Raw genomic sequence first — 27,773 nt, 5'->3', positions numbered from 1 at the left:
CCGGTTCCTAAACTAGAGATACTAGAGATACTAGAAATATCCACCTACGATAGAATTCGCTTTGAGTCTATGGAAGTAGGTCCATACATACCTACCTAGGTACCTATCCGGGCCGATCATCGGATCCGGAATTGGCGTTAAGCTAAGATATGGACGTATCTCATCTCTCATCTATCCAATTGTATTCCGTACCTCTACTTACATCATGCAGGTTACCTCATGTACATGTAAGTAATTCCACTACCTAACGCCTCGTACGTCAGTAGTACAGGGCGTTAAACTTACCTATGCAGTAGGTATCGCCTCGAAAAGCAAACGAACATCGGTATATCAAATGATTTAGTTAAAATAGGCGCAATTAAATGTATTACCGATTACTAGGGACGTCTTTATTTTCGACGAGTGGCGGTGAATCCCCTTTCCTCGGTAGACGGGATTGGCTTTGTTTCTAAATTACCACGTGTAGTAAGTAAGTACCTACCTAAAGAGACCGGCTCACTCCGAGGGTTAGTATGTACCTAAGGTATGAGGTAGCTACATATGTATCAACCCGACGCGGGGGGGTTTGGTTTATGAAAAGGTAGGTACGGACATGAGAGCGGGACGTTGCGCACATTTTACATACATAGGTATACCTCAGGTATGTACCTAGGTACCTATGTAGGTACTTTACATAAAATGCATTATGTACCTAGGTACCTACCTAGTGTAGGTAGGTACAAGGGCACGTAGTGTACATAAATGTTCCATGTATGTATCCGTACTATATATCCATACATGTACTACATATGTACCTAACGCCCGTGGGGTTCGCCCGAGAGCTTCCCCGTATTTCCTCTTTCGGCTTTCCGGGGTCCATTTCATGTTTCTTCATTTCTTCATCAGTGTTTGTTTCCTTTCCTCTACATAGTACATGTAGTTAACAATTCACTACAACCTCGCTACGCACACACATGGACATAACCGGTTGAATAGAGTCTCATTTCGTATGCGATCTACGTCTCATCCTTCCCTAGGTTAGATGTTTTGTTTAATCAGACCACGGGTATACCTATCCAGCATACCCGCCAATATGGAACAGATTTTCAAGTTTCTCGAACGTATCTCGTCGCAGCACCGTTGCGTTGCGCTCGACCCTCACCTCCGGGTAATTTCAAACAACAAGTGTCAATTTCGTAGCTGTTTATATGCGCCATCTCTTGAAATAAAAGAGAGGTAGTCGTAGTATCATTTCTCAACATTATATCTTACATCTTAATATATCGAATTAGCGTCAAGTTATAACCAATTTGTTGACGGAATCCTGGTAGATTGTATATCAGGTACACCTAATACCGTCAACATGGGCTATTACGAGACCAGCTTCTACGGCTTACTTACCCTCTGTGCAGGCTTGCTTGCTTCTCAGCCCACCCGGCGGAACGAGTTGAAGAAGCTTGGCGGATCGCGAAAGCAGATATCGCGATATGATGTACATCCTGAAACAAATTGGTACAAGGCCTACGCCCTCGTTATGGGCGCTGACTGGCTTCAAGTATGTTAGAAAGGAATGAGTTTCTCGTATGCCACTTTCCATTAGCTAATTTGGGATCCTTAATAGGGACCGTACCTGTATTCCCTGTACCGCGATGAGCACGGCGTGTCTGAACGCTTAGTATCTACTCTCTTCGCCACAGGTTTCTTATCTAGCGCCATCAGTGCATACTTTGTCGGGGCCTTAGCAGACAGATATGGCCGTAAGAGAATATGTATGATATTTTGCCTCCTTTACGCCATGTCGTGCTTTTTTACCGTCATTCCGTCCATAGGATTCCTTTTTCTAGGACGTGTCCTCGGTGGCATCAGCACAAGCATCCTCTTCAGTGTCTTCGATAGCTGGATGGTAACCAACTTCCGGGAACGTAAACTAGTCGAACATGGATGCGACCTATCTAGGACTTATGCTACCACTAGTATCGTCAACAGCCTTTCGGCAATTGTGAGCGGAATTGTCAGTGAAGGGCTTGTGAGAGCGACTGGTACCAAAAAGGCACCATTTCTACTCAGTTCTATTCTACTTTGGCTAGCCCTCCAGCTCATCTGGGCTCATTGGGTACGTACTATATTTCTCTAACCTACTAATTTGAGCCTCAAGACTAATATGCAAGCAGGTCGAAAATTTTGGTTCAAAAGCTTCAGAGCCTTCCGAGTCTTCAGACAAACCCAAGACATCCAAGCTCTGGTCTACATTGAAACAACCATCAATATTAGCTCTCGGCTTTGCTTCGACCATGTTCGAGGGATCTATGTATCTTTTCGTATTCTACTGGACACCAACCATCAAGTCCGTACAGATGTCTACAGGAGAGCTTCCTTACGGCTACATCTTTTCCAGCTTCATGGCGTCATCAATGGCAGCAGCATTAATATTCAACATTCTCATGCAAAAACGGCTCTTTAAGTATTCCCGCCTTCTTATTGGAGTTCTCCTAATGGCCAATTTCTGCTTTGTCAAATTAGCCGGCCCCAAAACCGAGGATGCTACTTTCTGGCTCTTCTGCCTTTTCGAAGCTTGCGTTGGTATGTATTGGCCCTGTACCGGCTACTTGAAAGGACGTCTAGTAGACGACGATGTTCGTGCCAAGGTTTACAGTATCCTACGAATCCCGTTGAACATCTTCGTCGTCGTGGCACTATTCATTGCTGATGACAACCAGCATTTCGGTAAAGTGTTTTCAACATGTTCGATGTTACTAACGGTATCTTTTGGTGCAATTTGGGCTGCAAGCCTAAAAGAGGACATCCCTTAAGATAAGGTGCGGTGGGAAGTATTTCTAAGTCGTTCGACTTGGGAGGCTAGCGGTCAAGTTTCCTAGAGCTTGTATATATACGTGCCTCAGATTTAAAAGTTATTGCATTTTTTGATAAAATCCATAGCATTGACCGACAGTCGTAGAGGTTATCTGAATAACCGTTTAAGGCCGGTTTACCAAGTTAGATACGACTTAACATAAAGACAGTACAGCTTCACAAAACTTAAGGCCATACCTACTTTCCAGTGAGTTCTAATTCAATACCTCAAGTGCCACTCAGCACTGATTTCTTAAATATATCAGGTACCAAATTGTTTCAGAACAGGATTGCTTGGGCTACCATCTTATTTTACGTGAGAACGTAATTGAAATTCAGGGGTAAACTTAAGCAAAGGTCAACTGTGAAAATGAAAATAGGGATAAAGTTCATATCTAAGTAAAAATTATACTTATTTCCCTATTGTCTTCTCGTGATGTATATGTCAGGATTCTAGATGAGACATCTAGGACAAAGACCATGTTTACTATGTAGGTATGTATAGACATAGATCCTCGTAGATAGACTAGAGCTCCTCGCGGAACAACGAAGTTGTTTCCCTACTGTTTAATTCCACCTTGTGACAGTATACTCAGCTTGTCCTAACCGTAAGCTCTTCATAAATGAGTTATGTCTTTACTCTAATAATCATCTACTTATGTTAATCTAGAGTCCCTACAGTTATAGAAGTTCCATAGGTTTTCTAGACCAGTGCATATGTCGAGAGAGGAGACCTGAGGCTGATTATAACCTTGGATATTGAGCCAAAGAAAACATACATCTCCTAAACCATCATTTGAATATATCTTCTAACAACGACAAGGTCTAGGAACTTCCAAGGGGTGTCTTGAAATATATCTAAGGCGTTCGATACTCGACTACTTCCCCGGCTGGATCAGCCTAAACATCAGCCTAAACATCAGAGGACTTGCTCCTACGTAGGTTGATAGAGGAAAACGCTTCGTTCTTTGATAATTAGATGCACTTCTAACAAGTATATATATAGTACGCCATGTCATATTTTACTCGGTACAACTCATAAGACATGAGACGTAAGAAATGCATCATCAGATATCATAGCTACCAACCTCCTTCCCCTTAGCTAACACATACCAGCCCCTCTCTGGTATCACTTGAACGAGAAGCATGCCTACGCTAAAAACAAGCCATACGCTTCTTCATCCGGCAACTCTGCTCTAATAGGGAAGAGCGAGGGAGAATCCCAAGAGCTCATCAACACCCTGTTCAAGCCCTGTTGAATCAGGCTTCTACGGTTTCAACATGGCATGATATAGATGCAAATAGTTCCTCGACTATGACTAATAATAATTCCGCATTGCCGTAATATAGTTTAGCACTCACTGCGATGAATAGCTTTACACGCAAGTTATCACATCCCTACCAACAGTAATAATAAGACTCGACAATGTCAACACCATGTGTACCAACTGCATTACAAGCCGGAGTCTCAGTCAATATAGGAAAAAAAAACATACATCTTAGTCACTAACATTCCACACCGCCCCTCAAAGTCCCAGTCCCAAGTAGATAATCCGAGAATGAAATTACCACTCACCTCTGCGCCAATCCCTCCCAACTCGTTCCACGCGTCCCAGCTTACCGAATGTCCCAGCCAAGTATTCCAAGCGAATACAAGAACTTGGCGAAACCAAGTAAACCCGAATCAAATATCGAGACCGTACCCGTTTGCCCATCTATTCGTATTGCAATCCACCTAATTATTCGCCAAGGATCGCCGTCGTCGTAGATCAATTACGTGTCCAGGCACCTAAATATGTAGGTTAGTTAAGTCATAATGAGGCGACTTTCCTGCTGAGACGCTGGAGCTAACTAACCTCCAGTAACCAAGCAGACAGGCAAGCAACCCCTATTAAAGACTTCGATTTAACGAGCTTGACGAAGTCCAAGCCCGAGTTTACTTGGCCGAGCTAAGGAATGATTCAATAGTATCCTAGTTAAGAGGTTATTGAGTTTATTTAGATAGATTTCTAATTACAGTCATAGTCATGTATTGACGTCCAGAAAAGCTCCGTGAAAAATTCAACGTTGAAACTCAAGTTGCAACTTGGTCAATAATTGATACATCAAGTTTCAATAACATCACAAATACAGAACATAAGAATGATTGCAAAATGAACATTTATATTGTCTGTACGTCCTGGTATCATGCGTTGGATGGCAGCTCAGCCATTAAGCTTGCAAGATTCCGCCCGATCCTATATATATAACTCGTCCCCAAATAACCTCCGCTTACGTATCGTATCTTCAACTCCATATGCATGCAATTAATCGTTCCGATGACTGACCCATCCCGTTCGCCGAAGCGCCACAGCGGCCGGTAGTCTGTTGGACGTCAAGCCCGGGTAATCCACGTGAACCGTAATTATAAGCAATAATTTGGATGCAAAGAAGCGGATCGTCTTTCCCGTTGCCTTCTACAAGGCGTACGGGAGAGCAATCGAGCTCTAGCTATGTACAAAAGGATCGTTCAGAAGAAATAAAGACGGCCGGTTCGTAGTAGTGGAAACCACAGATCACCAATTCACCAATGCCTAAAAGGGCGCTATTCGCAAAATTTGACATAAAAGGCATTTATAGCATGAAAGCGGCCATCAGGCAAGCGCCGATAGCAGCAGTGCTGAAGCCAACCTTCATGGCACCGCCGGTAGTGGGCACGCTGGCAGGAGGGGCAGTGGCAGAGGTGCTGCTGCTGCTGGAAGGAGCGGCTACGGTATCGCTACCACTGGCAGCCGCAGACTCGGCGGCGGTAGCAGAGGCGGATGCGGAGGCAGATGCGGTGGCGGTAGCAGAGGCGCTAGCAGTAGAGACGACGGTGGCTAGAGTGCTCTTAGCAGAGGTCTTGGCGGAAGAGGCCTCAGAAGTCTTGGTAGACTGGGCAGAGCTGGAGACGGCAGAGCTGCTGGTGGTAGTCTCATCTTTGCTGCCGTCACCAGTGATGACCTTGATGCTCTGGTAAGAACCGTCGGAGCCGTCAGCCCATGAGTACGTCTCAGCGTTCTTGACACCGTTGCTGTAATCTTGGATGGTAAGAGACTTGTAGTGAGCGACGAAGGGAGCCTTGCTGAAGTCGGTCTTGCCACCAGCCCACTGGACGGTACCCTCGGGAGCATCGGAACGACCAGCAACCCAAGTACCAAGCTTGATCTGCATGGGAGTCTGGGGGAATCGAGTGCCGCCCTTAGCATCGGCATACTTCAACTCGCGAACCTGCTGGTCATTGATGAACCAGCGGACGTAGTCCTTAGTCCAGTCGATAGAGTACTTGTAAGTACCGTCCTGGGGGTTGGCGACAGCGTGGTAGGCACCACGGTCATAGGTGGTAGTATCACCCTTGCCGAAGTAGTTGGTCTGGACCTGAGCCTTGTCACCACCAAGCCATTCCCAGTCGATCTCGTCAAGGTCGTCGGACTGTAGCACGAAACTAGTAACTACACCGGTGCCGGGGGCAGCCTGGAGCACAACATCGATTTTGCCGAAGAAGATGTACTTGCTGCTGGTGATGGTAGGAGCATCAGTCTCCTTGTTGATGGTGAAAACGGCACCGTTGCCGTCGTAGGTAAGCTTAGTACCATCAGCAACCTTGAACAGGCTGTTCTCTCCCTTGGTGAAGTCAACGGTGACGGTAGAGCCTAGAGCAGGGTCATCGGGGCACTCTGATATTCAATTAGCAATCAAAACGATACTCCTAGACATTTTGAAGCCGAACTCACTCTTCTTGGTGGGATCGCATGCGGTATAGGTCTGAGCTGAAACGAGCTGGGTGGCTGCCAGGACCACCGCGGCAGTGGACAAAAGCTTGGAGAACATTTTGGTCGGTGCTGAAGCGAGTGGGTATCTACGATTGCTCAAGTCTCTGCGATCGTGAAAAGATGAGCAGAAGAGCACAGGGTTAAGGGGAGACCGGAGTAGATTTATTAAAAAATTGAGTATTAGCTGAAGGGGTCTGTTTTAACGAGAGACAGAAATTGATTTTAATAAAACGAAGTGGAACGGACCACGCTGCACAGTAAGACAGACAGACAGCTGTAGAGAGGAATGTGTTGTATGGTAAACGAAGGTGTGGGAATAATGGAAGAAAGGGGGACTTGTTGCAGGGAAGTGGGCGCGGCTATGATTTTATTTACGAGTTAACAACCGAGTAACCAGCTCTTGCCATTGAATATCCTTTCTCGTTCTTACTCTGTACACGAGTCACTGCCTGTCTTGGATCATTTTAGGACCCCGAGCCTGCTTGTTTGGGTAGGTAAGGCCTCTTCTTTCCCCTGTCTGGGATGGGTCTAGGAAGTCCAGACTCGGCAAGTCTACTAGTCCACAGGCAGTTAGAACCGAGACTGCCCAGCAGGGAGTGCTCCAGATTTGTGGCTCTGCTGAACGATCTGAACCAATCAATTTTCTAAAATGCTGGTGGTCCTAGAAAGTGACAGGGGGTACCCTTGGCTGCGCCCCATCATCTCTCATCGTAATAATCCCCTGTTCGTACATATCCTAGGGGTTATCATGGGTCACAGTAGGTACATACATACATGCCTAGGAAAAAATAAAATAAAAAATAATAAACGAGCAGATCGTATCACCCCATCGCCATCCCAAGAAAGTGACGTTGCAGCTTCTATAGCATCGCGGTTAAACAATGATCGTGACCTTTGTGCGCACATTGCTCAGATGACTAAATATGGTAAAGATGAGCAAAAAGAAGAAGAAAAAAACGTCAAAGAGCAAAGCGATAGATGACATATCTCGCCATCTTGTTAATCATCAATGCGTGTTGCGCATGTTAGTGTAACCGTTCAGCCGGGGATGAAGTGGATATAGGATGTCGTTGTCGCTTCGGCGAAGTCCAGTGCTGACCTGACCTGACACTGGACAGGCCTAATATTCGGCTTTTGACAAAATCCGCTATTAACACTTACATAGTACACGCAGTACTAAATCAAAAGGCTATGAAACGCCGACACTATGTACGGAACCAAGCAATAAGCTGTGCCGCAAGTTCTGGGTTCCATAAGTTTCTTGGGTCAAGTTTGAATCTATTGAATTCTTGTCAGGAGTTGAATGGAAGGTTTCTTTCTATGAAAAGAGCCATCATCATCTTAGATTAATTGATCCGGACCCAGAAAAGCAGTTGCCAGTACATACCTAACGCCCGAATCCATCTTCCTAATTCCCAAATTCCCAAATTCCTAAACCCGAGGTAGCAATAAAAACTACCTCCCAAGACTACAGGGTATTACAGCCCCATATTCCCTATTCCCCATTCCCCATATTCAACCTTCTTGTTCAATACTACACTAGGTTAGGTTACTACTTACCTAAGTAACAATACATATGTACATCCTTCCTCCAAAAAATCGACTTCAATAGCCGTTTTCATCTCACCTTGGCCTTAATGTTATTTAAAGATGCATTGCCTTGGGTGTGTATACGGCTCTTGGCTGCGGCGCGGCGGTTTCTGGAACCAACCGTTTTGCGGTTATACGGCAGCTATTGGGACCAGCCTAGGGTTCAGCTGCAGCTTTTAATCCACGCCAAATCTCAGCCTGCATAAGGGGTCCCCCTTCTAGCGACCATGCCCTAAAATGGTGTAATTTATGTCAGGTACAAATGAAATGCGCGCTATAGTGCAGGGATCACACAGGAATAGCCTATCGCATAATTAGCTGGCAGCAGACAGTTTTAGCTTGACAGCTTCACAGCTTTGGCAGGGTAAATTGTAAGGAAATTATATAATTGCTATCTTTTGTGTAAAATTCCATCACGGTTTCGTGGTGTAGTTGGTTATCACGTCAGTCTAACACACTGAAGGTCTCCAGTTCGAGCCTGGACGAAATCAAATATTTTTTCTTTCTTTTTTCTTCGCAGATCTTGACTTGGATCATCTTTTTTGCATTTGTGACATGTTTGTTTTGCATTCGCATTTTACAGCCCGATTATAAAATAGTATTAGGTTAGGTAGTTTTGTTGATTTTTCAGAAATATCAATGAGGTATAGTACTTCTGTGATTCGTAATTTCCACGCGAGATTGTTACATAGTAGGCACCTAATGTAATGCGCGAAACAAATATCAACCAGTTGTTGTTTTTGGCATCTTTTTAACGAGAGCCCCTCCAGACCGCCAAGCAACGCCACAAACAGACCGAGAACCGATCGGTCGTGCGTTAAAGATGGCGCATGCAGCCCTGCGACTATGACTTGTGCTGTGCTACCTATGACCTATGATATCGATCCGACACTATGGTTGAAACAGCCCCCGATTGTGTCAATCAATCCACCGATTCCCTCTCCATACTTACTTCCGTTGGGACCGCGCGACAATTCCGAAACCTGACCTGGACGCACAGCCCTTTATTATTCACTATTATACAACAACGCAGGAATTCCTATCATCCCATATTCGAATTGTAAAACAAATCTTTATTTTTTTTTTGTACTTGTCAAGTAGCCTAAGACTAAGATGCATAGATGCGCTGACTTGCATAGGCGGTCGCCGAATAATAAACAGACAAGAAGCCGCCCACGTCGCAAGATGGTAAGCAACTATTCGATGCCGCCGGGGTAAGCTTCGTATTCCGTGTTCATATGACCGAATCTGGCTGAACACGGTCTCGGGGTTTCCGCCATCACGAGGGGCTTAGACGGAGGGAAAAAAGAAGAAGAGAAGAAAAAGGCTTGGTTTAGGTAATTACCTGGTACCTACCTAGGTTAGTCATTTGCATACTTCGTAACAGCAAGCGTAGGTTAGGTAGACCGTAACTTCAAATATAACCGCTCTAAGCAGATTTGCCAAGGAGGCGGGAAAGCGGGTAGAGCCATGTACACTACTGTATGGTAGGTACCTACCTATTAACTCTAAATTTAACTTTTTCGTCATCCTTCTTTCCTTTCCTTCCTACCAACCTCCACACATCTTTACACATTCCTTCACGGCCACGCAACTTCTGTGGACTCTCCGCCAAACAACAAAGATGCTATACTATTGCGCTAACTATACTTATCTCTAGTCGCAACGATATAAGTACTTGGCACTAACCTAGTCTTTGCTTGTTGAAGCCCAAATAACTCCGCCTCGATTATGGATCTCTTTAGTTTGGTTTCCCCACGAAATACTATAGGCTATGCTACGTCAATACCTTAGTTATACAGTATCCGCAAATCTTTCTCGAATATTATTCTTAAGATACTCGAGAGTTCCTGATTGATGTTGATGAGATGATACAAAACCAGCAATAGCCAAGAATATAAACTCGTGTTACCCGAGTCACTAATATAACTAAACCCCCATCTTAACAATTCTATTCAATGGCCTCTCGCGTTGCGCGAAGCCCCTCACAAATTATTTCTCCATCTAGACGGCATGCCTGTCAGCTGTGCAGATCAGTGTAACTAGGTACCTAAGCATTAGGTACACTACAATGCATGCTGTTCCGATGAAATGTCTGTTCCGGAGGAACAGTCCGAAGAGGTCGGTGCTATGCATCAATCATGAACTACTGACCCCTTTCCCCTTTTCAACCTATTCACTTCAAGTCCCATGATAACAACCACCTGCTATGAGAGCAGGATGATAAGACTCCTTTGATGAGGATGTTCAGCTCCAGCGCCCGTTATCTCAGCCATTGTCTCAGATGATACATGATGGCAACGGCCACTTCGACATGCTTGATTTAATTCAATAAAAATTCGTATTTGTGTTAAACCTGCAGTCGTTCTATAAAATACTAATGGAATATCAATTAATTATCGCTAATTTTACCTACTCGGATCGCAATGTTTCAGTATAGTTCCCAAGTATACTGACGCTTGCACAATCATAAGACGGCGCGGTATAAAACATACCAGAAGCGAGATGGGCGTAAATGATCTTGTAGGAATCATGTCTCTTCCTTCTAATTTAGCTCTCGTAGATTCGTCTTCTGGACTTGGTATTACCATATGTAGTTCATGATCAACCCCCTTTATAGAACACCACCCTTCAATAAACTCCAGTATGTTATCCTTCGGGTTTACGTTAACAAACGCCCGGAAGCCTATGCTCTGGAAAGTGATGCATATGGTTCTATTGATCGTACCTAGCCTCAAGGCAATATGAAGCTGATAGCAACACTCGGGCTATCCAGTGCGGCGACCCCTTATCTATTAGTTCCCCTGAGTGAGAGCGCTCGACGCCACGGAATTGGATCTACGACATAGCCACGGCCAAGAACGCCGACTGCTCGAAGAAGTATCCCTAAGACATCTCGTTGCATACTCTTGTTACGAAGGTGGACTTCGATACTACGGGCGATAAACCTAAGGCTACCGGTGTCGACTACCTATATGGCGAGGCCCTGTACCGGGCCGACCCTCGATCTAGTCCAGCCGGAAAATCCGGTACCCCCGGATCCGTCTCGGCGACTCGCGAGGTTGTCATCTCGGGAGGAGCCTTTAACACGCTGCAGATCTGGAAGCTCTCTGGCATCGGGCCCGCCGCGGAGCTAGAAACATTCGGTATCCCGGTTATCAAGGACCTTCCCGGCGTCGGCGGTAACCTACAGGACCGATACGAAGCTGGTGTGACAGTCTCATCGTCGAGTAAATTCGCGCTCTTCAAAAACTGCACATTCATCACAACAGCCGACGACCCCTGCTACGAAACATGGACGCAGCGAAGCTCCGACCCCTTAGCACACGGTCCGTATCACGTTCCGCAGCTTCGGCGAGGGTGACCCGTCTCGCGCGGCGGATGCAGATAAGGACCTGCAGGCTGTGGTGGTATGTAGCACCGCGTTTTCTCTCCTCCTCCCCTGCCCCTTGTTACATTACTCGGCCTGTCTCGGGGACTGGTACTTCAATCAATCAATATAACCGAGGAGCTACTACCGAGACATGCATACCTACCAACCTACCCAACCTCCCAGACTAGTATCTTACCTGCCGAAAGAAGAAACTGCTAACTGCTGTTGTTGTTGTAGGACGGCATGCGTCTAGCGATCCAAGTCTTCGACGCCCTTCCACCTCTCGAGACCGGCGAGTCGTTTGAGCGCGTGTGACGGCCTGCTGAGATACGGTCGGACGGGGACTTGAAGCAGTGGGCGCGCGACGAGGCGTGGGGTCATCATGCTTCGTGTACTTGTGCGATCGGTGCGGATGGCGACCCCTTGGCTGTTTTGGATGGTCAATTTCGCGTTCGCGGAGTGGATGGGTTGAGAGTCGTGGATGCGTCAGTGTTCCCGAAGATCCCGTAAGTCTTCGTTCTTATGTGCGTGTGTATGTGGAAAGCTAATCTTAGTTGATATAGGGGGCTGTTTCCTGTGGTGGGGATGTATATGTTGGCTGAAAAGGCGGCTGATGATATCCTCGCGGATGCAAGACGAAGAGTCGTATACTTAGGTACCATATATACCTCTGTAGATGAAGTGTGTCCTGGAAATGCTGGCTGGGTTAGATGTCACAAGATCTAGGGCACTTTGCCATTGTCCCTGTTTAGTCCGTGTATATATATATATAGATATCCTAACTTACTAAGATCGTGCTCTCTTTGAGTCTATAATATTTACTCTGCCGTATTTGGTTCACCTTTATACAATTCCACAATCCTCTTGCCAACAGATTCCCCGGAGAGATACGCGCCAGCAACAGTACCAGATTCCTCGAAAGGGGCTGCGTGTTCGCCACAGAACCACAGTCCGCGGTCAACACATCCTTGCCGGATCGCGAGGATATCTTGATCCGCTTCTTCAACGCCGACCTGAAAGTTGCAGTAGCTCGCGTTGCCGCACAGGTCGTCCTTAAACCATTCGGTAGCCAGGATTGCTTTTGGAACGCAGACCTCGCTTGCAATGTCGTAGCCGGGAAGCCGTGAGTAGTATGGCTGGAAGAAGTCCCTCAGGAAGGCAAACTTCTCAGCGCTCGGTCGGCCATAGATTGTGTTGACAATGTGTCGTGAGCAGTCGCCGTATAGGTAGAAGAGGATAGTAGGGTGTTTGTTAGGCGCAGCGAAAGCGGCAAGGTTCCAGATCTCCTGGGGCCAGCCGTGTGGATTGGTATTCTGCGCATACGATGGTGTAAGCCAGTTTGTGTAGGCAGGGAATGAGTCAGTCGTTGTATCTGAGATCCAGAACGCGGAAGGAAACGTAATGAAGACTTTCTCGAGTTGCGAGAGCTTTAGATTGTGAAAGGCAGAACTCAACCTCGACGGCAAAGCGGGTTCGAAGCAGCTCATGTTCTTCTGGAGCCATCCTAGCGGCGTCGTCATCACAACCTGATCAAATTTGTGCTCATTCCCGTGCTCTATTCCCAGGATAACCTTCTGAGACTTATCGTGATGCGAAGTATTAACTGATATAACTTTGGCATTGAGTATGACCTCAGCCTGTTCGGTTGATGCCTTCGCAATTCTGTTTAAAATCGCCGAGTAGTTCGACTCGACGAAGACTTCTTCTATTATCATGTTAGATTTTGGGGACTATGCGCGCCTTTTGCGTAATCTTACCACCGCCACAGCACTCCTCCATCCAAGCAAATCTCAGACTCTGCTTCCAGACAGGCTCGCCAACGTAGGCACCCCACATCTCACTCATTTGGGTGAGGACTTGTCGGTCTTCCTCATCTTCCAGCTCCTCTGCTGCTCTCTTGCTGACGAAATCATACAGAGACTCTTCTCGTGGAATGCTCTTACCCTTATCCTTCTCCCGAGCTGCCTCACTAGTCTTGAAAGCCTTTTCGATTATCTCCCACAAGAGAGTTGAAAGCCTCTCAGACTTCTCTTCTGGCACTTTGTTGCCTGACGAGTCATATATGAGTTGCTTCCCGTTCCAACGGTGAAGAGGCGTCTGAGTCTCGGCCGCAAGCTTTAGGATTGGGTGTACGTCGCCGCTGTCCCAGGTGTGAATCCAATTTGGGCCACTATACTTAGACAACGAGAAAATCGGTTCAGTAAACGTATTTTTAAAAGACACGAGGATGCGTAGTTTAATCACATGTCAACAGTGTAGCCCAACCCGTCTGATTGGCATATCTAAATAGACTCGTTTAGTTTTTACTCTAGTAGCTGTAAGGGATAAGGGGTTCACTCACTCTCCCGCCGATCCTATTCCTGGCCTCGAGAATGGTTACCTTGAAGCCGTGAGATAAGAGGATATCTGCGCATCGAAGTCCGGAGACACCTGCACCTACGATACCTATGTGCGGTTTATCGCTTTTTTGGCTTTCCATGGCCGAGCGTGGTCTACTAACTTATTATCTGCCGGCCTAAACTGAAATATAAATCTTGAGGGTTACTGCCCACTATATAAAGTATTCTTAATCGTAGATAGAAAAGGGGAGTATTAAACATGGAGAATCACCAAGGCAGCTTGCAAGGCAGATTATGCCTATTCTACGCGTGGCTCGGGGCCTATAAGACCATCGGGCCTATAGCCTATAGGACTAAAACGCTGGCGCTTATTTGAATTCTGCCGTAGGTCGTGAACGCCACCAATTCTCGGCTAGGATTCAGCTCCCTTATTTTAGATCAGACGCTATAGCCCATCCGACCACTGCAATAACGGAGAGATACGTAAATATAAACAACGAAACGCTTCTTTATAAAACGCTGGACTAATATGCTAAATACCTACCTATGATGCAAGATAATCTATGATAATCTATGGACTAGGGAGGAGTAATATATATAAATATCACCAAGTTTTATGGCCTTTTCCAGTAACATGCTCCCTTTATACCACGTGCCGTCTATATATAAGTACCTACCCAGTATGTGATTAATCCACCCCTTTCTACCTTTCTATACCCTTTCTATACGCGCAACCGGCTTCCCACAAGTAAACCAAGATACGCAAGGACACGGTATATAGACCCGATAGCAAGTAAATAGACCAAATTAAGCCAATGCCAGTCCAGATGGAAACCCACCTGCTGCGCAGCCAACTCCACATTGTAGAGGTACCGAAATGGGTTGACGAGCTGGCCGAAATACAGCTCGGCAAGCCACGTACCCGGTGACGCTCGCCATAACCACTCCAGGTGCCAATCCTTCGCGCTGGATAAAGGCGGCGCTGCGCCTGATAAGATACCGACGATCAGGCTGATCATGGTCGCTATTAGAGGCGCGTCTTCCCGTCGGACTATCATGCTGATGCAGCTAGCCAGGCCGTAGATGCAGTAGAAGTACACGAGGTTTGCGAGGAAGGCCGTGCCCCACGGGATAATAGGTACGGAGAGCAGAAGGATCACCGTCGAGAAGTGCATGCAACCGAACACCATACGAGGTATAACGGAGATGTTCTTCGCGAGGTAATATGCGATGCGCGAGTGGCCTGCTTCGGATTCTCGGCGGTATAGCAGCATCTCTTCGGAAAAGACCTTGACGCCGGGTGCAGCGGCCACGAGACCAATGGCAATGGCCATCAGAAGCGCGAGCTCGGGAACCGACTTGATATCCGTTGCTAGGGATAGGACATCATACGGCTCATTGTAGATCCCAGTGAATAGCACCCCCTTTTTCGAGCTCTCGGCCAATCCAAGGAGTAACCCTGCCACAGTAGCCAGTCCCATCTCGAAGCAGAATGCCGACTTTGTTCGCCATTGCTGGAGCATAGCGCGCGACAGACATAACCAGAGTTGTTTCCAACGCGGCGCACCTCGCTTCCTTAGCAGTTCTCTGCCTTTTGAATTATTCTCCGCGATAGACGTCCTCGAGTACCTGACCGAAGCATGCTTTTCCTTAATCGACGCGTTTCTACTCGATTGCGCCCAATTTGCAATCAGTGCTTCCTTCGATATGTCTCCAGTCCGCTTATATATCCTGCCATTTCCGGTAATAATGTCCGTAACAACGTCGCCGAAGTTGCTGTGCGGGGGGAAGCTGAATCCGACAGTTTCGAAGAATTCCTGCACACCGGCCTCTGGTCCCTCGTAGATGATTTGGCCGTTTGCTAGCAAGATGAGGTCGTCGAGCATTTCGAAAATTTCCATGCGCGGTTGGTGGATGATCACAATAACGGAAATACCTAGTCGTGCGATCGCTTTAAGTGTTCGCATAATAGAGGACGCAGCCGTGGCGTCAAGACCGCTGGTAGGTTCGTCGAGGAAGATGGCCATGGGGGCTGCGGCGAGTTCCATTCCAATACTAACTCGTTTCCTTTGACCACCACTAATAACAGGCTTTCCAACGCTGCCGACTAGCGAGTCACGGACATGAGATAGTTCCAAACAGTCGATAACCGAGTTGACGTGAGCTTTTATGTCGACGTCCTTCCAAGTTTGAGGTAAACGTATCCTTGCCGAGTGGAGAATATTTTCGTAGACGGTCAGTTCAGGCAATACGATATCATCTTGTGGCACATAACCGATGAGCTTCTTATATCTCTTGATCTTCCCAGGCACGTTGTTAATCATAACCGAACCGCCGGTGTTGGTGGTTTTCCCCATAAGAACGTTTACAAATGTACTCTTTCCGGCGCCTGAACCACCCATGACTGCCGTTAAAGAACCGCGGTCGATAGACCCCGTAACGTTTTGCAGAATTGGCTTTGGGTTACCCTTGGGGTGAAAACTGAGGTCGGAATACGCGAACGATAGACCGAAACGAGCACCGTCGGTTGCTCTCCGCATGGACTCAACAAATGCTCGCAGCTGCGGCGAGAATCCGCTTTCGGTAATGTTCAATGTAGAACTCTGCGGCGTTGGGAATTCCAGCGCAGCTTCGAAACCGGTCCACGCATCCTGACCCGGCATGTATGTCGCCTGCATCGGTACCATCTCGTGGTCATTGTCTATGTCGCCGGAGATCTCCCTATAGCCTGTGACCTTTCCCACGAAGGTAGTTCTCCTTTTCAACTTGTTGCCGATGGACTGTTCGCGGGCCCTCCAGAAGCGCTTGCGGATGTAATATAAAACGAGCAGTATAGCTACGATGGTGTCGACGAGGATTAAGACGAGGATCGGGATTAGGAATGTTTCGAATGACGACCCTTCGGGACATCTACTTCCAACACTGCACGGTGTAGGCGAGGGAGCACCGGGCTGACAATACGAGCCGGCTGGACAGGTAATCATTTCGTTACGCCCGGGCGGACAGTAATACCCCTGTTGGCAAACAACGGGCTCGAAAGGGCCCATCCCGAAGTTTTTGCCATTGTAATTGCAAGTGAAACCCGCCAGTCTCGCTATCTGGCACTCTGTTATAGGAGGGCAGAATTGTGGTAACGAGTTTACGGTGTTGTTAGTGCCTAGTTCACTCATCAGCCTGCCTTATGCCTTAAAACTATTTGGACCCCCAACTTACATAGAAAACCCTCATTACACCCGCTCGTCTCCCAGCTCGACGCATTCTGGATCGTGATCGGAAGAGCTCCGGGTCGCCAACAAGGAGCAGCATCGACAGGTGGGTCATCTCTTTCGAGTTCCGCCGCAGCCCTATAGTAAGAAGTAGAGAAAGACGTGCGGTTCTCGCCCGTGCATGCTCGATCCCAGATGCTAAGTTTGCTAGAGTTGAGATCGATTAAGGCATGGGTAGAGTTATCTACCATGAAAGCCTTGCTAGTGTCGGGATGATTCGTTGCATCTGATATGAGAAGCTCCTCGGGTATTTTAGAAGGCCCTATACTGTTAAACCACTTCCCAGTCGTCACATTATAAACACCCTGCGTCTGGTTTCCTATACACTGCCATGCTATATTATTGTCTGAATTCGTTGTTCCCCGTAGAGCGCAGAGACATGCTTGCGTGTCGAGGAAAAGCGGCCCTCTAGATGGCTCTCGAGGTAAGAAGGGGTCTTGCGGAATGGCGAGAATCGACATTATGACAATTTCGCGTTGCGTCCACCTTAGCGAGATCCGCCTCTAGGAAATAGTCGGTGTAATATCTGTGTCAAATCAACTCTTATGTGATAGACCTATTCATCGCCAGTCGGTAGTACAAGACAAGTTAAACACCATTTAGTTAGTCTAAGTCGAATTCGAAAATGTTATACTGTACTTGAGTAACAGTATGGAAGTGAGAGCCTGGATAATGTTACTCGACGAGCGCGGTTTGCCCGAGACAACTCCTCGACAGAGAGTCTGACATTTTGGTAACTAATCCTAAAAGCCGTAGAAGGTGGAATATACGGCCACGACATTCTACATAAGGAGCCGGTATGCCAATCCTGTATATGATACGGGTCCTTTAACCTGCGGAAAGTCATGCTGATCGGGAAATGACCCATCGTGGCTGCGCATGGCGATGAAGTTGAAAGGATCGACGGCGAAGGAATGTTTCTTGAAGCTCTAGACCCCTGCAGCTGTGTAAATTACATACAAAACTACAACTGTCAGCCTTACCAACTCCCTACTTCTTTGCTTCTCCCTAGCATATCTTTAGCGGCTCCTATGCGGCGATGCAACTCTGCAATAGCTTGGCGGTGTTGAGCTCGTGGGTCCTATAAATGGAGGTGCTACGTCAGGCTTCGCATATTAGACAGTGTGTACATTAGGCAGCGGTTATTTTTTGACAAAAATAAGACCTAATGTAGTGACTGAGACATGGTTCCATTAATAACACAATGCCAACTCTCGGACTCTTGACAAATCATAAATCATACATCATGCCACCACGGTGACCCCCGTTTAGACTGAAAAGTGGCAACCGAAAGAAGAATGTAAGAAATACGAAGGAACGCATGAATAAAGCAATAATAATGATCATATAAAGAATTGTTCTTTGAACAAACAAGCTCAAGTTATACCTAATGTCTCAACTATGTTCGAGTGTTAGCGGGTATGCGAATCATCCGAGCTACATCACGAATAAATCCTTCGCCGCGCTACTGAGGTGTGGCTGGTTCATTTCGCTGTTGGCTCAGTATCTAGTTCCCGAGCTAGGCGATCTCTCTCGGCCTGTGCTTCATCGAACAGGATAGCCACTTCCGAGTGACCGCGGGTTGTAGCTATCTGCATCGGTGTGTCACCGTCGACATCGACGTTGTACAGGTCAGCCCCGTGCTCAAGGAGGAGCCGGGCTATGGCGAGATGTCCCCCGTACGCACACATGCTGAGTGCTGACCAACTACATGATACACGTCAGTGTGTCTCAAAACAGCACCTTCGGGGTTCACTCACCCCCATCGATCTTTTGCATTCACGTTGCACCCGATGCTGAGCAACTTTGCAACTTTATCGATGTCGCCATCACTGGCCGCTTGTACAAGTGCATCATCCTTCACAAAGAGCTTTCGGATAAGTCTGGTAGGGTCTGTGATTGACTTCTTCCTGACCGACGGGGCGGTGGATTCGACGGTGAGTGGTTTGAAAACCTCGTCTAGAGGCCTTCCGGCCTGCTTCTTTCGCATGTCCAACTCAAACTGTTCGTTCGCTGTAATAATATCAGCAGACGACGAGATGATACTACCGCCATAGCCAGAGTCGGGAGAGACTGTCTTGTTTAATTCTGCGACGGGATCCTCATTAACGAGCCCCTGTGCTAGAACCGACTTCATCCAGTTCGATATATATTCGTGATTTTCTTCCATGATGGCCGGCGAGATGCCGATGTCCTCAAGTTCACGCCGCAGTTGGGCCCATACATCGGGAGATTCGATCGTCTCGACAACGTCCGGGGTGGTAACAACGGATCCTTCCCGATATCCGGCACGTACTTCGCAGATGAACTTATTTAGCTTCTTTTCGATCCTCGTCGTCGATGAGCTTTTGACCAGTGTTAGTGCTATTTAAACGTGTGCGCGTTTTGGCATTACGGACTTGACCAGAGTGCTATTAAAGGCTGTCAAGAGTGTTGCATTGCTCACCAAGCGAGATCTAATATCAGCAAGGTCTTCTAGCCCGAAGCGCATCCGGTCCCAAGTCCTTTGGGCTTGCGTCCCAAGTCGCTCATATGACTTGAGCAGCTTCTGCAGATCCTCTAACGTCGCGTTGCAACCATCGGTCAAAATGTTTAAACGATTCTTTCGAGAAGTGCCCAGCTCCGGAAATTCATCGATATAGTCCTCGGTCTCTTTGAGTACGACGTGTAAGGAGGCCACTTCGTTTGACAAACGTTTGAAATTTTCGCCCGAATCTTTACATGCTTTGTATACATTCCAGGCCAGTTTGGAAGCGAGCACCAAATCACCGAAGCCTACACCAAAACTCATATTGGTTTTGACGGCCTAAAAGCTGTCTTAAGGTTGAGACTGGTCTGAGAAGCAGATAATATGATAATAGGCACACATTTTGCGCAAGTTTCCCAGATGTAGGTCATGCATATCCGCCAATATTTATCACACTGGCTGGTACGCGATAATACCATAGATCATTCAAAGTTATCAGCTTTACTCGCTTCGAGAGTAAGGCTAACCTCAACTCGGAACTACTTAGCAATCCATGAGGGCAGGGCAGGGCAGGACAGGGCAGGAATAGACAATACAAGGCACTCAAAGTTATCACACCCAAAGCTCTTGCATTTGGTGGTGGCCAGCTTACCGCTGTGGCACTCGACTTCAAGGAATATACATACCTATTCCTACAGAAAACGCCAACACTTGCCGATCAATCTGCTAGTCTAGGCTGACCAATAAAGGATAAGGCATTCTCGTCTACGTCTAGCATCGGCCACGAAGATGAGGATAGGTTACGAATAGCTACCTAAGTATCCTACTGCCAGATATCGCATCTGTCTTGAGATTGATAAACACGGTGCACTAGAGCTGCTATTAGTTATGGGAACTTGAGTTAGGTACGAGGACAAATAAATGTAATTCAATCAGACCGCTAAATTCCTATTGCACTGTGCTCCATGGTGACGACGATGAGCCTTGCACTAGAACCAAACGCTTGGGTCTTGGCAGCTGGAGTTTATCAAATTCCCGCTCGAGCATCCTGTTACCCCAAGCTACACGGCATTTTCTTGGCCGTTGACTGGCTGCTAGGATATTCAGCTGGGTGGGACCGTACATGGTAATGATGAAGCCTGAGAGCCGAAGGATCACACCCTGGGCGCGGCGCGGCACGCCAAAGGGAGATTAGGACTTTTTGTGAAGAAGTCAGTAACCAGTTCGGACTGGGTTCCATTAAGACGTATTCGATACGGACGCTAGTTTTCTGACTGCAGTTTACAGTTTAGAATTGCACCCTTGTATGTGATCCTAGAGGTAGATCTGGGAGAAGATAGGGTAGGGTTAGGTAAGGTAGATAAATAAATAAATGATCATCCATTGAAGATACGAACAGGGATATGATAGGTATTACAGAATTAGGTTCGCGCTTGGTTGAATTCAACCTAGAGAAAAACGTTAATTAATAGCGAAAGATAAAAAATGTATGCCACGTGACTTCCACGTGATATACAATATGCCCCGCGTTTAGACGCGAATAGCAATTGGCGAAATCGGTGCGGTGACTCAATTTCAATTCGCAAAAATTTACCCCGCCATCAACTCAAAAAAATCTACGTGGGGCCGACTTAGAATAATTCTACCAACTTACACGATATCGCAATATCACAATATCACAATATCACAATATCACAACCACATTCAGTCACCATGGCGGATCAAGCACCTACCGCAGAGGTTGCTAACCTGCATCTAGATGAAGTCACCGGAGAGAAGGTGTCTAAGTCGGAGTTGAAGAAGAGACAAAAGCAGCGCGAGCGAGACGCTAAGAAGCAAGAGAAGGCCGCAGCTGCGCCGCCTAAGCCTGCATCTGCAAAGAAGACGAATGCTGAAGCTGATGAGAAGGAGTTGACTCCTAACGTTAGTCAATTGGCACCGTCACAGTACTGTTACTAATTAATTGGAATTAGCAATACTTCGAAATTCGATCCCGCGCCATCTCCAAGCTTATCGAATCCAAGGAACCCTATCCCTACCCTCACAAGTTCCATCGCGACTATGACCTGAACCATCTAGTCAAGGAGTACGGTCACCTCAAGTCTGGAGAGCATGACAAGTCCAAGACCCTGCGCGTAGCTGGACGGATATACAACAAGCGCGCTTCCGGTAGCAAGCTGCTCTTCTACGATATCCGCGGCAACAATGGCGTCAAGGTGCAGATCATGTGCCAGGCTCAAGAAATCCGCGAAGGAGCACCTGCCTTCGAGAAGCAACATGACCACATAAGACGTGGTGATATCATTGGAGTCGTTGGTTACGCCGGTAGAACTGCTCCTAAGACCAAGCTCGAGAAGGGCGAAGAGGGCGAGCTCTCCGTCTTTGCTACAGAGGTGATCCTTTTATCCCCCTGTCTGCACCAACTGCCCGACGAGTACTACGGCTTCAAGGACCAAGAGCAGCGTTACCGCAAGCGCTACCTCGATCTCATCATGAACCCCAAGACTGCTCAAACCTACCGCACCCGTACGAAGATTATCAAGTACATCCGCAATTACCTCGACAATGCCGGTTTCGAAGAGGTCGAAACCCCCATCCTAAATCAGATCGCCGGTGGTGCCACAGCCAAACCCTTCCAGTCTCACCTTAACGACTATAACATGGATATCTTCTTGAGAATAGCGCCCGAGTTGCCCCTCAAGATGCTGATTGTTGGAGAGTATGATAAGGTTTACGAGATTGGTCGTCTATTCAGAAATGAAGGCGCCGATCTGACCCACAACCCGGAGTTTACGACTTGTGAGTTCTACGAGGCCTATGCCGACTTTAACGATCTCATGAATAGAACTGAAGAGCTTGTCTCTGGTATGGTGAAGCATCTTACCGGAAGCTACACAACCTCATTCACCACACAACACGGCGAGACGTACACAGTTAACTGGGAGGCCCCGTGGCGAAGAGTGGAGATGATTCCTGCCCTCGAGGAAGCAACCGGAGAAAAGTTCCCTCCTGGCGACCAACTACACACAGACGAGACAAGGGAGTGGCTCAAGGGAGTTTTGAAGAAGGTCAACGTTGTCTGCCCCGAACCCCAGACTACTGCTAGGATGCTCGATAGATTGACTGGAGAGTTCATCGAGGAGACCGCAGTCAACCCGACCTTCATCACAGAGCACCCCAAGATTATGTCGCCATTGGCCAAGGACCACCGCACCAAGCCTGGTCTGACCGAGCGATTCGAGGCCTTCGTCTGCAAGAAGGAAATCGCCAATGCCTACACCGAGTTAAACCAGCCGTTCGAGCAGAGACTGCGCTTTGAAGAGCAGGCCAACCAAAAGGCTCAAGGAGACGATGAGGCCCAAATGATCGACGAGACCTTCCTGAACGCTCTTGAATACGGTCTGCCTCCGACCGCCGGCTGGGGTATGGGTATTGACCGACTTACCATGTTCCTCACCAACAACTACACTATCAAGGAGGTGTTGCTGTTCCCCTTCATGAACCCCGAACAGAAGAAGGAGAAGCTCCCTGCCGATATCGAAGAGGCAGGTGCGGAGGAACCCCATGTTAAGGTCGAAGGAATTCGTATGTGTTGCTCGTCTTAGTCCTCCACCTATTGATATATCGTAACTAACCACAACCTCTAGCTCACAAATAATGAGGAACCTTCGATATTGTTGAAGGACAAATCCCGTTTATGCAGGTATTGGCTTGGAAAGTATACCGTCTTCGGTGTTTGTACAGTTAAGTACTTAACTAGATATTCCAGGCAACATCAATGCTATGATCGGCACACCATAGGGTGGAAATGAATGAAAAAAAAAGTTGAGACTCTACGTATAATACATGGTATATGTCTAGTAAATAAACAACGTCTTAAGCATCGTACATTCGTTAGCCTAGCATAGAATATGGCTGGGTTACCGCGGCTGAGCTGCCGACGCCAACCTCTTCTGAACCTGCGCGATCGTCGCTTTTGGTACCCGTAGGCGATGGCCAAGGACGAGGACTCCGGTTAATAACGCCAGACTTCCCGCTTGGTGCGCGGCGGCAAGCGAAATAGGAACCATGTATATAAGCGTGCTGATACCAAGAGCGACCTGTAGACATACGAGATGTACAATGCCCGTTGTGCCATTCTTTACTTTCTTAGGCAGTATGGTGGCAAGTCGGCCAGACCGCGAGTACGCAAATAGTGCGAGAACGGCGCAGAAGGTAGTTGTGGCGAGGATCCGGTGGTCTAGCTGTACTAGACTCGGGTTCTCTAATATGTTGCGCCACCATAAATCGGAGTTATCCTCCTTTCGCGAGTAGAACTTGTCCCAGAGCTCAGACTTTGGCGGGGTTAAGCCCAAGCCCATCATGGGGAATTCGTTGTAGATAAGTCCAGCGTCGAGGCCAGCAACCAGGGCGCCTGAGAGCACGGTTGTGAAAACTAGTACGGTGAGGGCTGATACGTAGCGTCGGAAGGGGGCGATGGCAGGATTCTTCAGGGCGGAGATAACTTTGCTGGCGGAGGCGGGGTCGGCGAGGAGACGGCGGGTGCGCAGGATGCTTAGGCCTGTGAGCAGCATCCAGGAGTAGCAGACGAAAGCCATAGCCAAATGCGTAGCAAGACGGTACTGCGATACACGAGGATGCGATCCCGGCGCAAACAAATCGTCTTTAAGCCCGGACTTCACCATCCACCACCCAATAAACCCCTGGAAACCGATAAGCGCAGAGATACCAACGAGATGGGCGGCGACGCGGGCGGATACACGGCGCCGGGCAACCAGATACACGGTCGGCACCGCGAAGGTCAACCCGATGATGCGTCCCCATAGCCGGTGTGTCCACTCCATGAAGTAGATCTTCTTGAACTCGTCGAGGTCCATTTGCGAGTTCAGCATGCGGAACTCGGGCGACGCCCGATACTTCTCGAACTCGGCTTCCCAGTCGGCCTGGGTAAGGGGCGGCCGGGACCCGGTTACGGGCTTCCATTCTGTTATGCTGAGCCTGTTTTTGCGCAATCAGTCCCACGGTCTCAGATCCCAATATCTATAGTAAAGTGGTAAGAGGAGGAGGAGAGGGGCAGGGGCAGTTTATACCCAGACTCCGTTAACCGTGTAAGCCCACCAAAAACCACGATACCAAAGACACTCGCAGCACTCCCAATCAGCCAATACGCCACGCCCTTGGAACTCGTCTCAGGGAACATCCTCTTCGCAGCTTGCGTTGCTTCGCTCGAGACAGCCGCCGACGTAAAATACCGAGCAAACCGAGCTTTCGACTCGCCGACAGCACCGGTACTAGCCTGTCGCACCTGGAGGGCCCGGAAGACCCGCGACGAAGCAGCTGCGCGAGGCTGCTGGCGGAGGCATTGGCGGCAGACGAAGCAACCAGGTGTCAGCTTAGCCGTCGCCCTGCGTATCCCCGGGAGAAGAAGCGACATTTTGGGGGTGTTGTGAGGATTGTTCCCCTCGGAGAGAGCAGTGTTGAAGACGCAAATGGGAAGGTTTTCATTTCCAATCATACGATACCGAGATACATAACTAGGTTAGGTGTTGTATTATGTAACCAGACGTTTAGCTTCCCGCTAAAAGATTCAATTGATGCTAGTGTAACTTCAATTTGTACGACGTCAGTATGAGTAATTGGGTATCAACTAAACCCAATTTCCACTTCTCAACTTTTTCAATTCCTCTTTTCATTTTGAGTGCGCCACGCGGCTGAGATCTTGCGTAATTAGCATGTTTTATTATTCTCTTACTACATTTATGGTGTATATGTTTATATGAAACGCTCATCGCTTGTCGCTCTATTATACAGAAACTGAAATCATTGCACTAGTTCTAATCGTGTACCGGTGTTCGCACTGTCTGAATAGCCTCACCACGCCTTTACTTGGTGGTGTAAACCGCGGCTCTTCTCTATTTTCTTTTTCGTCCCTCATGGCCCTCATAACCCTCTTATCCCTCCCCTCCCCTCCCCCTCTTTCCCCCTTCCCCCCCTTTACCCATTTCCCGAGATTCAAAGCGTAAAAAGGTTAATGAAAGTGGTTGACGAAGGTGCCTTATCCTGACATCTCTTGTCTCCTAAGTTCCTCTTCCCCTTCTTTCTTTCGGAAGAGCAGTATATCTTTCAAAGTTCGACCTTGCTTTTTCTCTTCGTAGAGGGGCTTGTGCTCTTCGTGGATGCTGTGGTCGTCGTTGTAGTCAACATGGACGAATGCCCGTTCAACATCACCTAAGCCTAGAAAATTCTCAGCATATTATATACTTAATATTAGCCCGGCTCCGAATACGTACCCTCAAGCTTTCTCTGCAAAGACTGGCTCACATCGTGTGAGATCTTCAGCGGGATATTTTGATCCATAACAATATCAACCTCGACATAATACTTTTGTCCGGCATGGTATGCCCGGCACTGAAACTTTTATTAGTATTATTATCTCCACTAGGTTGAGGCCGACATTGGCTTACCGTGTCCACCTTCTGTACCAGGGGGTCGTGAGTCATGCTTATGTAGATGAGCTTAGACACGAACTCCTTTGGAGCCGACTTGCCCACAAGTAGCCATACTTGCTCGAAGGCGTTGGAAACCCAGGAGAAAAGAATTAGGAGCGCGATGCATATAGCACCAATAGGGTCTAGATACCAGACGAACCGGTCACCGACTATTGACATGACCAGACCGAATATATTGACAACGATATCGTTGCGATGGTCGATCTACACCTAATCAGTAACATGGTAACATTGCTTTAATAATCAGCAAGGGGCTACATACGAAGAAGACATGGACTGATGGATATTTGCGGTACGTAAGGCAGTAAAACATCAGACTGCCCTTTGCAAAGACTAAATCCTTGTTAGCTACAAGATACAAGCATCTGGATAGATTCCCTTACTGGCAATACCCACGAATACGATGGGAATGATATGCAGCTCACTCGATTCGGATGGCCCTCCTCCGAGGGTACGTGCCGACTCGATCTATAGGTCATGAATTAGAACCACAGATCCCGACGGGCTGAAACACCATGGGGGCAGTAAACTCACGATAAGTTGGATTGCAACAGTAGTCATCAGCGCACAAAAAAGGATAATTCCGATGGTCTCGATCCTCGTGCGGCCCTACGTGGCTATGAGCTTACAACCTTGATGGCCATACTGTTGATGAGTACTCACTACTGGGTATTTATAGATGCTGGCTCTGGCCGCCATACGTGAAGTTATCAGCATTACAAAAGATGAGACGAGGTCCATCTATCTCTATAGTCAACCAGCAGCACTTCATTAGCAGTTTAAGAGGGTTACGAACAAAAGCATCAGCAGCAGTGGCGAAAAGCTATTCAGACGATCAACTAAGTTCACATGAAAGGACAATTCGCACCCAGGGTCATTTACCGATAGCGACCCAGTCGAGACGGCAGCGTATAACTGAATTACGAAAAGGCAAAAGTTCGCCACAAACGAGGCATTAACGGCGAACTTGATCTTCGGAGCCACTCGGGCGTCTTCCTCCACCTGCAACTGCTCCTCATCGTCGGCACCCAGGAATTGATCGATAAGCTCATTCTGTCGGGTGTAGAACTTCTTAAGCTCTTTCTTATTTCCATTGGGGTGGTCGATTTTCATCTGGCGTCGACTGACATTTTCACGTCGATGGCGACCAAAATTCAAGGGGTCAGTTGCGTTGACTTCGGCTGCGGAAGACGTTCCCGCCCCACTGGCCTGCGTAGCTGACGAATCCTCGACCGATGTTGAAGGCAAGCCGTCGTCCTTCTCGAAGTCACTTGCCTCCTTGGGCATTGCAGCTGCAGCTGCAGCTGCAGACGGAGTAACAACGGGACCGGCGCTTGCTGGAGCAATGTTGTCTTCACCTCTATGTCAGTAGGTGTGCTTGTCTCAAGTCCTCCGCCGCATTCCCAATTGGGGATAAAAGGATTCAAAACGCTTGCGCGTTCGGATGTGGATGTTTCCATGGAGCCTCATAACAAAATCAGACGAGGATAATAATAAGAAAACGACTGACCTGATGGCTGAGCGGTGTTTCCTGCTTCCTGATTCGCCATCTTCAAATTTGTGCACTGAAAAGCCTTTAGGATACAATACAGAAAATGTTTCTGAATAA

At 47.7% G+C, this 27,773-nt stretch overlaps 9 protein-coding genes and 1 non-coding gene across 10 annotated transcripts; 4 read left to right on the top strand and 6 right to left on the bottom strand.

Moving 5' to 3' along the window:
* The first annotated feature begins 864 nt into the window (after positions 1-864).
* On the top strand, positions 865-3,227 carry F4813DRAFT_343117 (DUF791-domain-containing protein). Its single transcript, XM_049241497.1, has 4 exons — positions 865-1,534; positions 1,601-2,092; positions 2,151-3,037; positions 3,096-3,227. Exons 1-3 carry the CDS (start codon positions 1,343-1,345, stop codon positions 2,787-2,789), a joined length of 1,323 nt encoding a protein of 440 aa, XP_049103961.1. The 5' UTR covers positions 865-1,342; the 3' UTR covers positions 2,790-3,037; positions 3,096-3,227.
* A 1,561-nt stretch (positions 3,228-4,788) lies between these two features.
* On the bottom strand, positions 4,789-6,995 carry F4813DRAFT_343114 (glycoside hydrolase family 16 protein). Its single transcript, XM_049241496.1, has 2 exons — positions 6,582-6,995; positions 4,789-6,524 (listed from the first exon to the last, which is right to left on the bottom strand). The coding sequence occupies exons 1-2, from the start codon at positions 6,676-6,678 to the stop codon at positions 5,443-5,445; spliced, it is 1,179 nt and encodes a 392-aa protein (XP_049103960.1). The 5' UTR covers positions 6,679-6,995; the 3' UTR covers positions 4,789-5,442.
* Positions 6,996-8,627: 1,632 nt separating this feature from the next.
* On the top strand, positions 8,628-8,701 carry F4813DRAFT_t18. The gene has a single exon. It is a non-coding gene; the product is annotated as a tRNA-Val (tRNA).
* Positions 8,702-10,301: 1,600 nt separating this feature from the next.
* F4813DRAFT_384709 (uncharacterized protein) lies at positions 10,302-11,898 on the top strand (the record flags this gene model as incomplete). Its single annotated transcript, XM_049246134.1, has 3 exons — positions 10,302-10,331; positions 11,131-11,550; positions 11,821-11,898. The coding sequence occupies 3 exons, from the start codon at positions 10,302-10,304 to the stop codon at positions 11,896-11,898; spliced, it is 528 nt and encodes a 175-aa protein (XP_049103959.1).
* A 391-nt stretch (positions 11,899-12,289) lies between these two features.
* Positions 12,290-14,250, bottom strand: F4813DRAFT_343106 (FAD/NAD(P)-binding domain-containing protein). The gene is made up of 4 exons (XM_049241495.1): positions 13,925-14,250; positions 13,828-13,865; positions 13,341-13,753; positions 12,290-13,288 (listed from the first exon to the last, which is right to left on the bottom strand). The coding sequence occupies exons 1-4, from the start codon at positions 14,060-14,062 to the stop codon at positions 12,402-12,404; spliced, it is 1,476 nt and encodes a 491-aa protein (XP_049103958.1). The 5' UTR covers positions 14,063-14,250; the 3' UTR covers positions 12,290-12,401.
* A 60-nt stretch (positions 14,251-14,310) lies between these two features.
* On the bottom strand, positions 14,311-17,154 carry F4813DRAFT_343105 (uncharacterized protein). Its single transcript, XM_049241494.1, has one exon. The coding sequence runs from the start codon at positions 17,090-17,092 to the stop codon at positions 14,645-14,647; it is 2,448 nt and encodes an 815-aa protein (XP_049103957.1). The 5' UTR covers positions 17,093-17,154; the 3' UTR covers positions 14,311-14,644.
* Positions 17,155-18,317: 1,163 nt separating this feature from the next.
* Positions 18,318-20,496, bottom strand: F4813DRAFT_396677 (uncharacterized protein). Its single transcript, XM_049247852.1, has 3 exons — positions 19,588-20,496; positions 18,949-19,533; positions 18,318-18,895 (listed from the first exon to the last, which is right to left on the bottom strand). Exons 1-3 carry the CDS (start codon positions 19,977-19,979, stop codon positions 18,673-18,675), a joined length of 1,200 nt encoding a protein of 399 aa, XP_049103956.1. The 5' UTR covers positions 19,980-20,496; the 3' UTR covers positions 18,318-18,672.
* Positions 20,497-21,368: 872 nt separating this feature from the next.
* F4813DRAFT_384705 (lysyl-tRNA synthetase) lies at positions 21,369-23,313 on the top strand (the record flags this gene model as incomplete). Its single annotated transcript, XM_049246133.1, has 3 exons — positions 21,369-21,578; positions 21,629-23,240; positions 23,303-23,313. The coding sequence occupies 3 exons, from the start codon at positions 21,369-21,371 to the stop codon at positions 23,311-23,313; spliced, it is 1,833 nt and encodes a 610-aa protein (XP_049103955.1).
* Positions 23,314-23,575: 262 nt separating this feature from the next.
* F4813DRAFT_384704 (COX15-CtaA-domain-containing protein) lies at positions 23,576-25,089 on the bottom strand (the record flags this gene model as incomplete). Its single annotated transcript, XM_049246132.1, has 2 exons — positions 23,576-24,653; positions 24,746-25,089. 2 exons carry the CDS (start codon positions 25,087-25,089, stop codon positions 23,576-23,578), a joined length of 1,422 nt encoding a protein of 473 aa, XP_049103954.1.
* A 537-nt stretch (positions 25,090-25,626) lies between these two features.
* Positions 25,627-27,759, bottom strand: F4813DRAFT_343097 (cation efflux family-domain-containing protein). The gene is made up of 10 exons (XM_049241493.1): positions 27,675-27,759; positions 27,047-27,516; positions 26,961-26,987; positions 26,828-26,905; positions 26,699-26,773; positions 26,548-26,632; positions 26,427-26,497; positions 26,120-26,368; positions 25,946-26,063; positions 25,627-25,889 (listed from the first exon to the last, which is right to left on the bottom strand). The coding sequence occupies exons 1-10, from the start codon at positions 27,712-27,714 to the stop codon at positions 25,711-25,713; spliced, it is 1,392 nt and encodes a 463-aa protein (XP_049103953.1). The 5' UTR covers positions 27,715-27,759; the 3' UTR covers positions 25,627-25,710.
* Positions 27,760-27,773: the final 14 nt, after the last annotated feature.

The sequence above is a fragment of the Daldinia decipiens genome (genome assembly GCF_022478715.1).
Source record: "Daldinia decipiens strain CBS 113046 unplaced genomic scaffold F4813scaffold_2, whole genome shotgun sequence".
NCBI classification, from domain to species: domain Eukaryota; kingdom Fungi; phylum Ascomycota; class Sordariomycetes; order Xylariales; family Hypoxylaceae; genus Daldinia; species Daldinia decipiens.
Note: the sequence above shows the minus strand (reverse complement) of the source record. Positions and strands in the feature narration are given on the sequence as shown.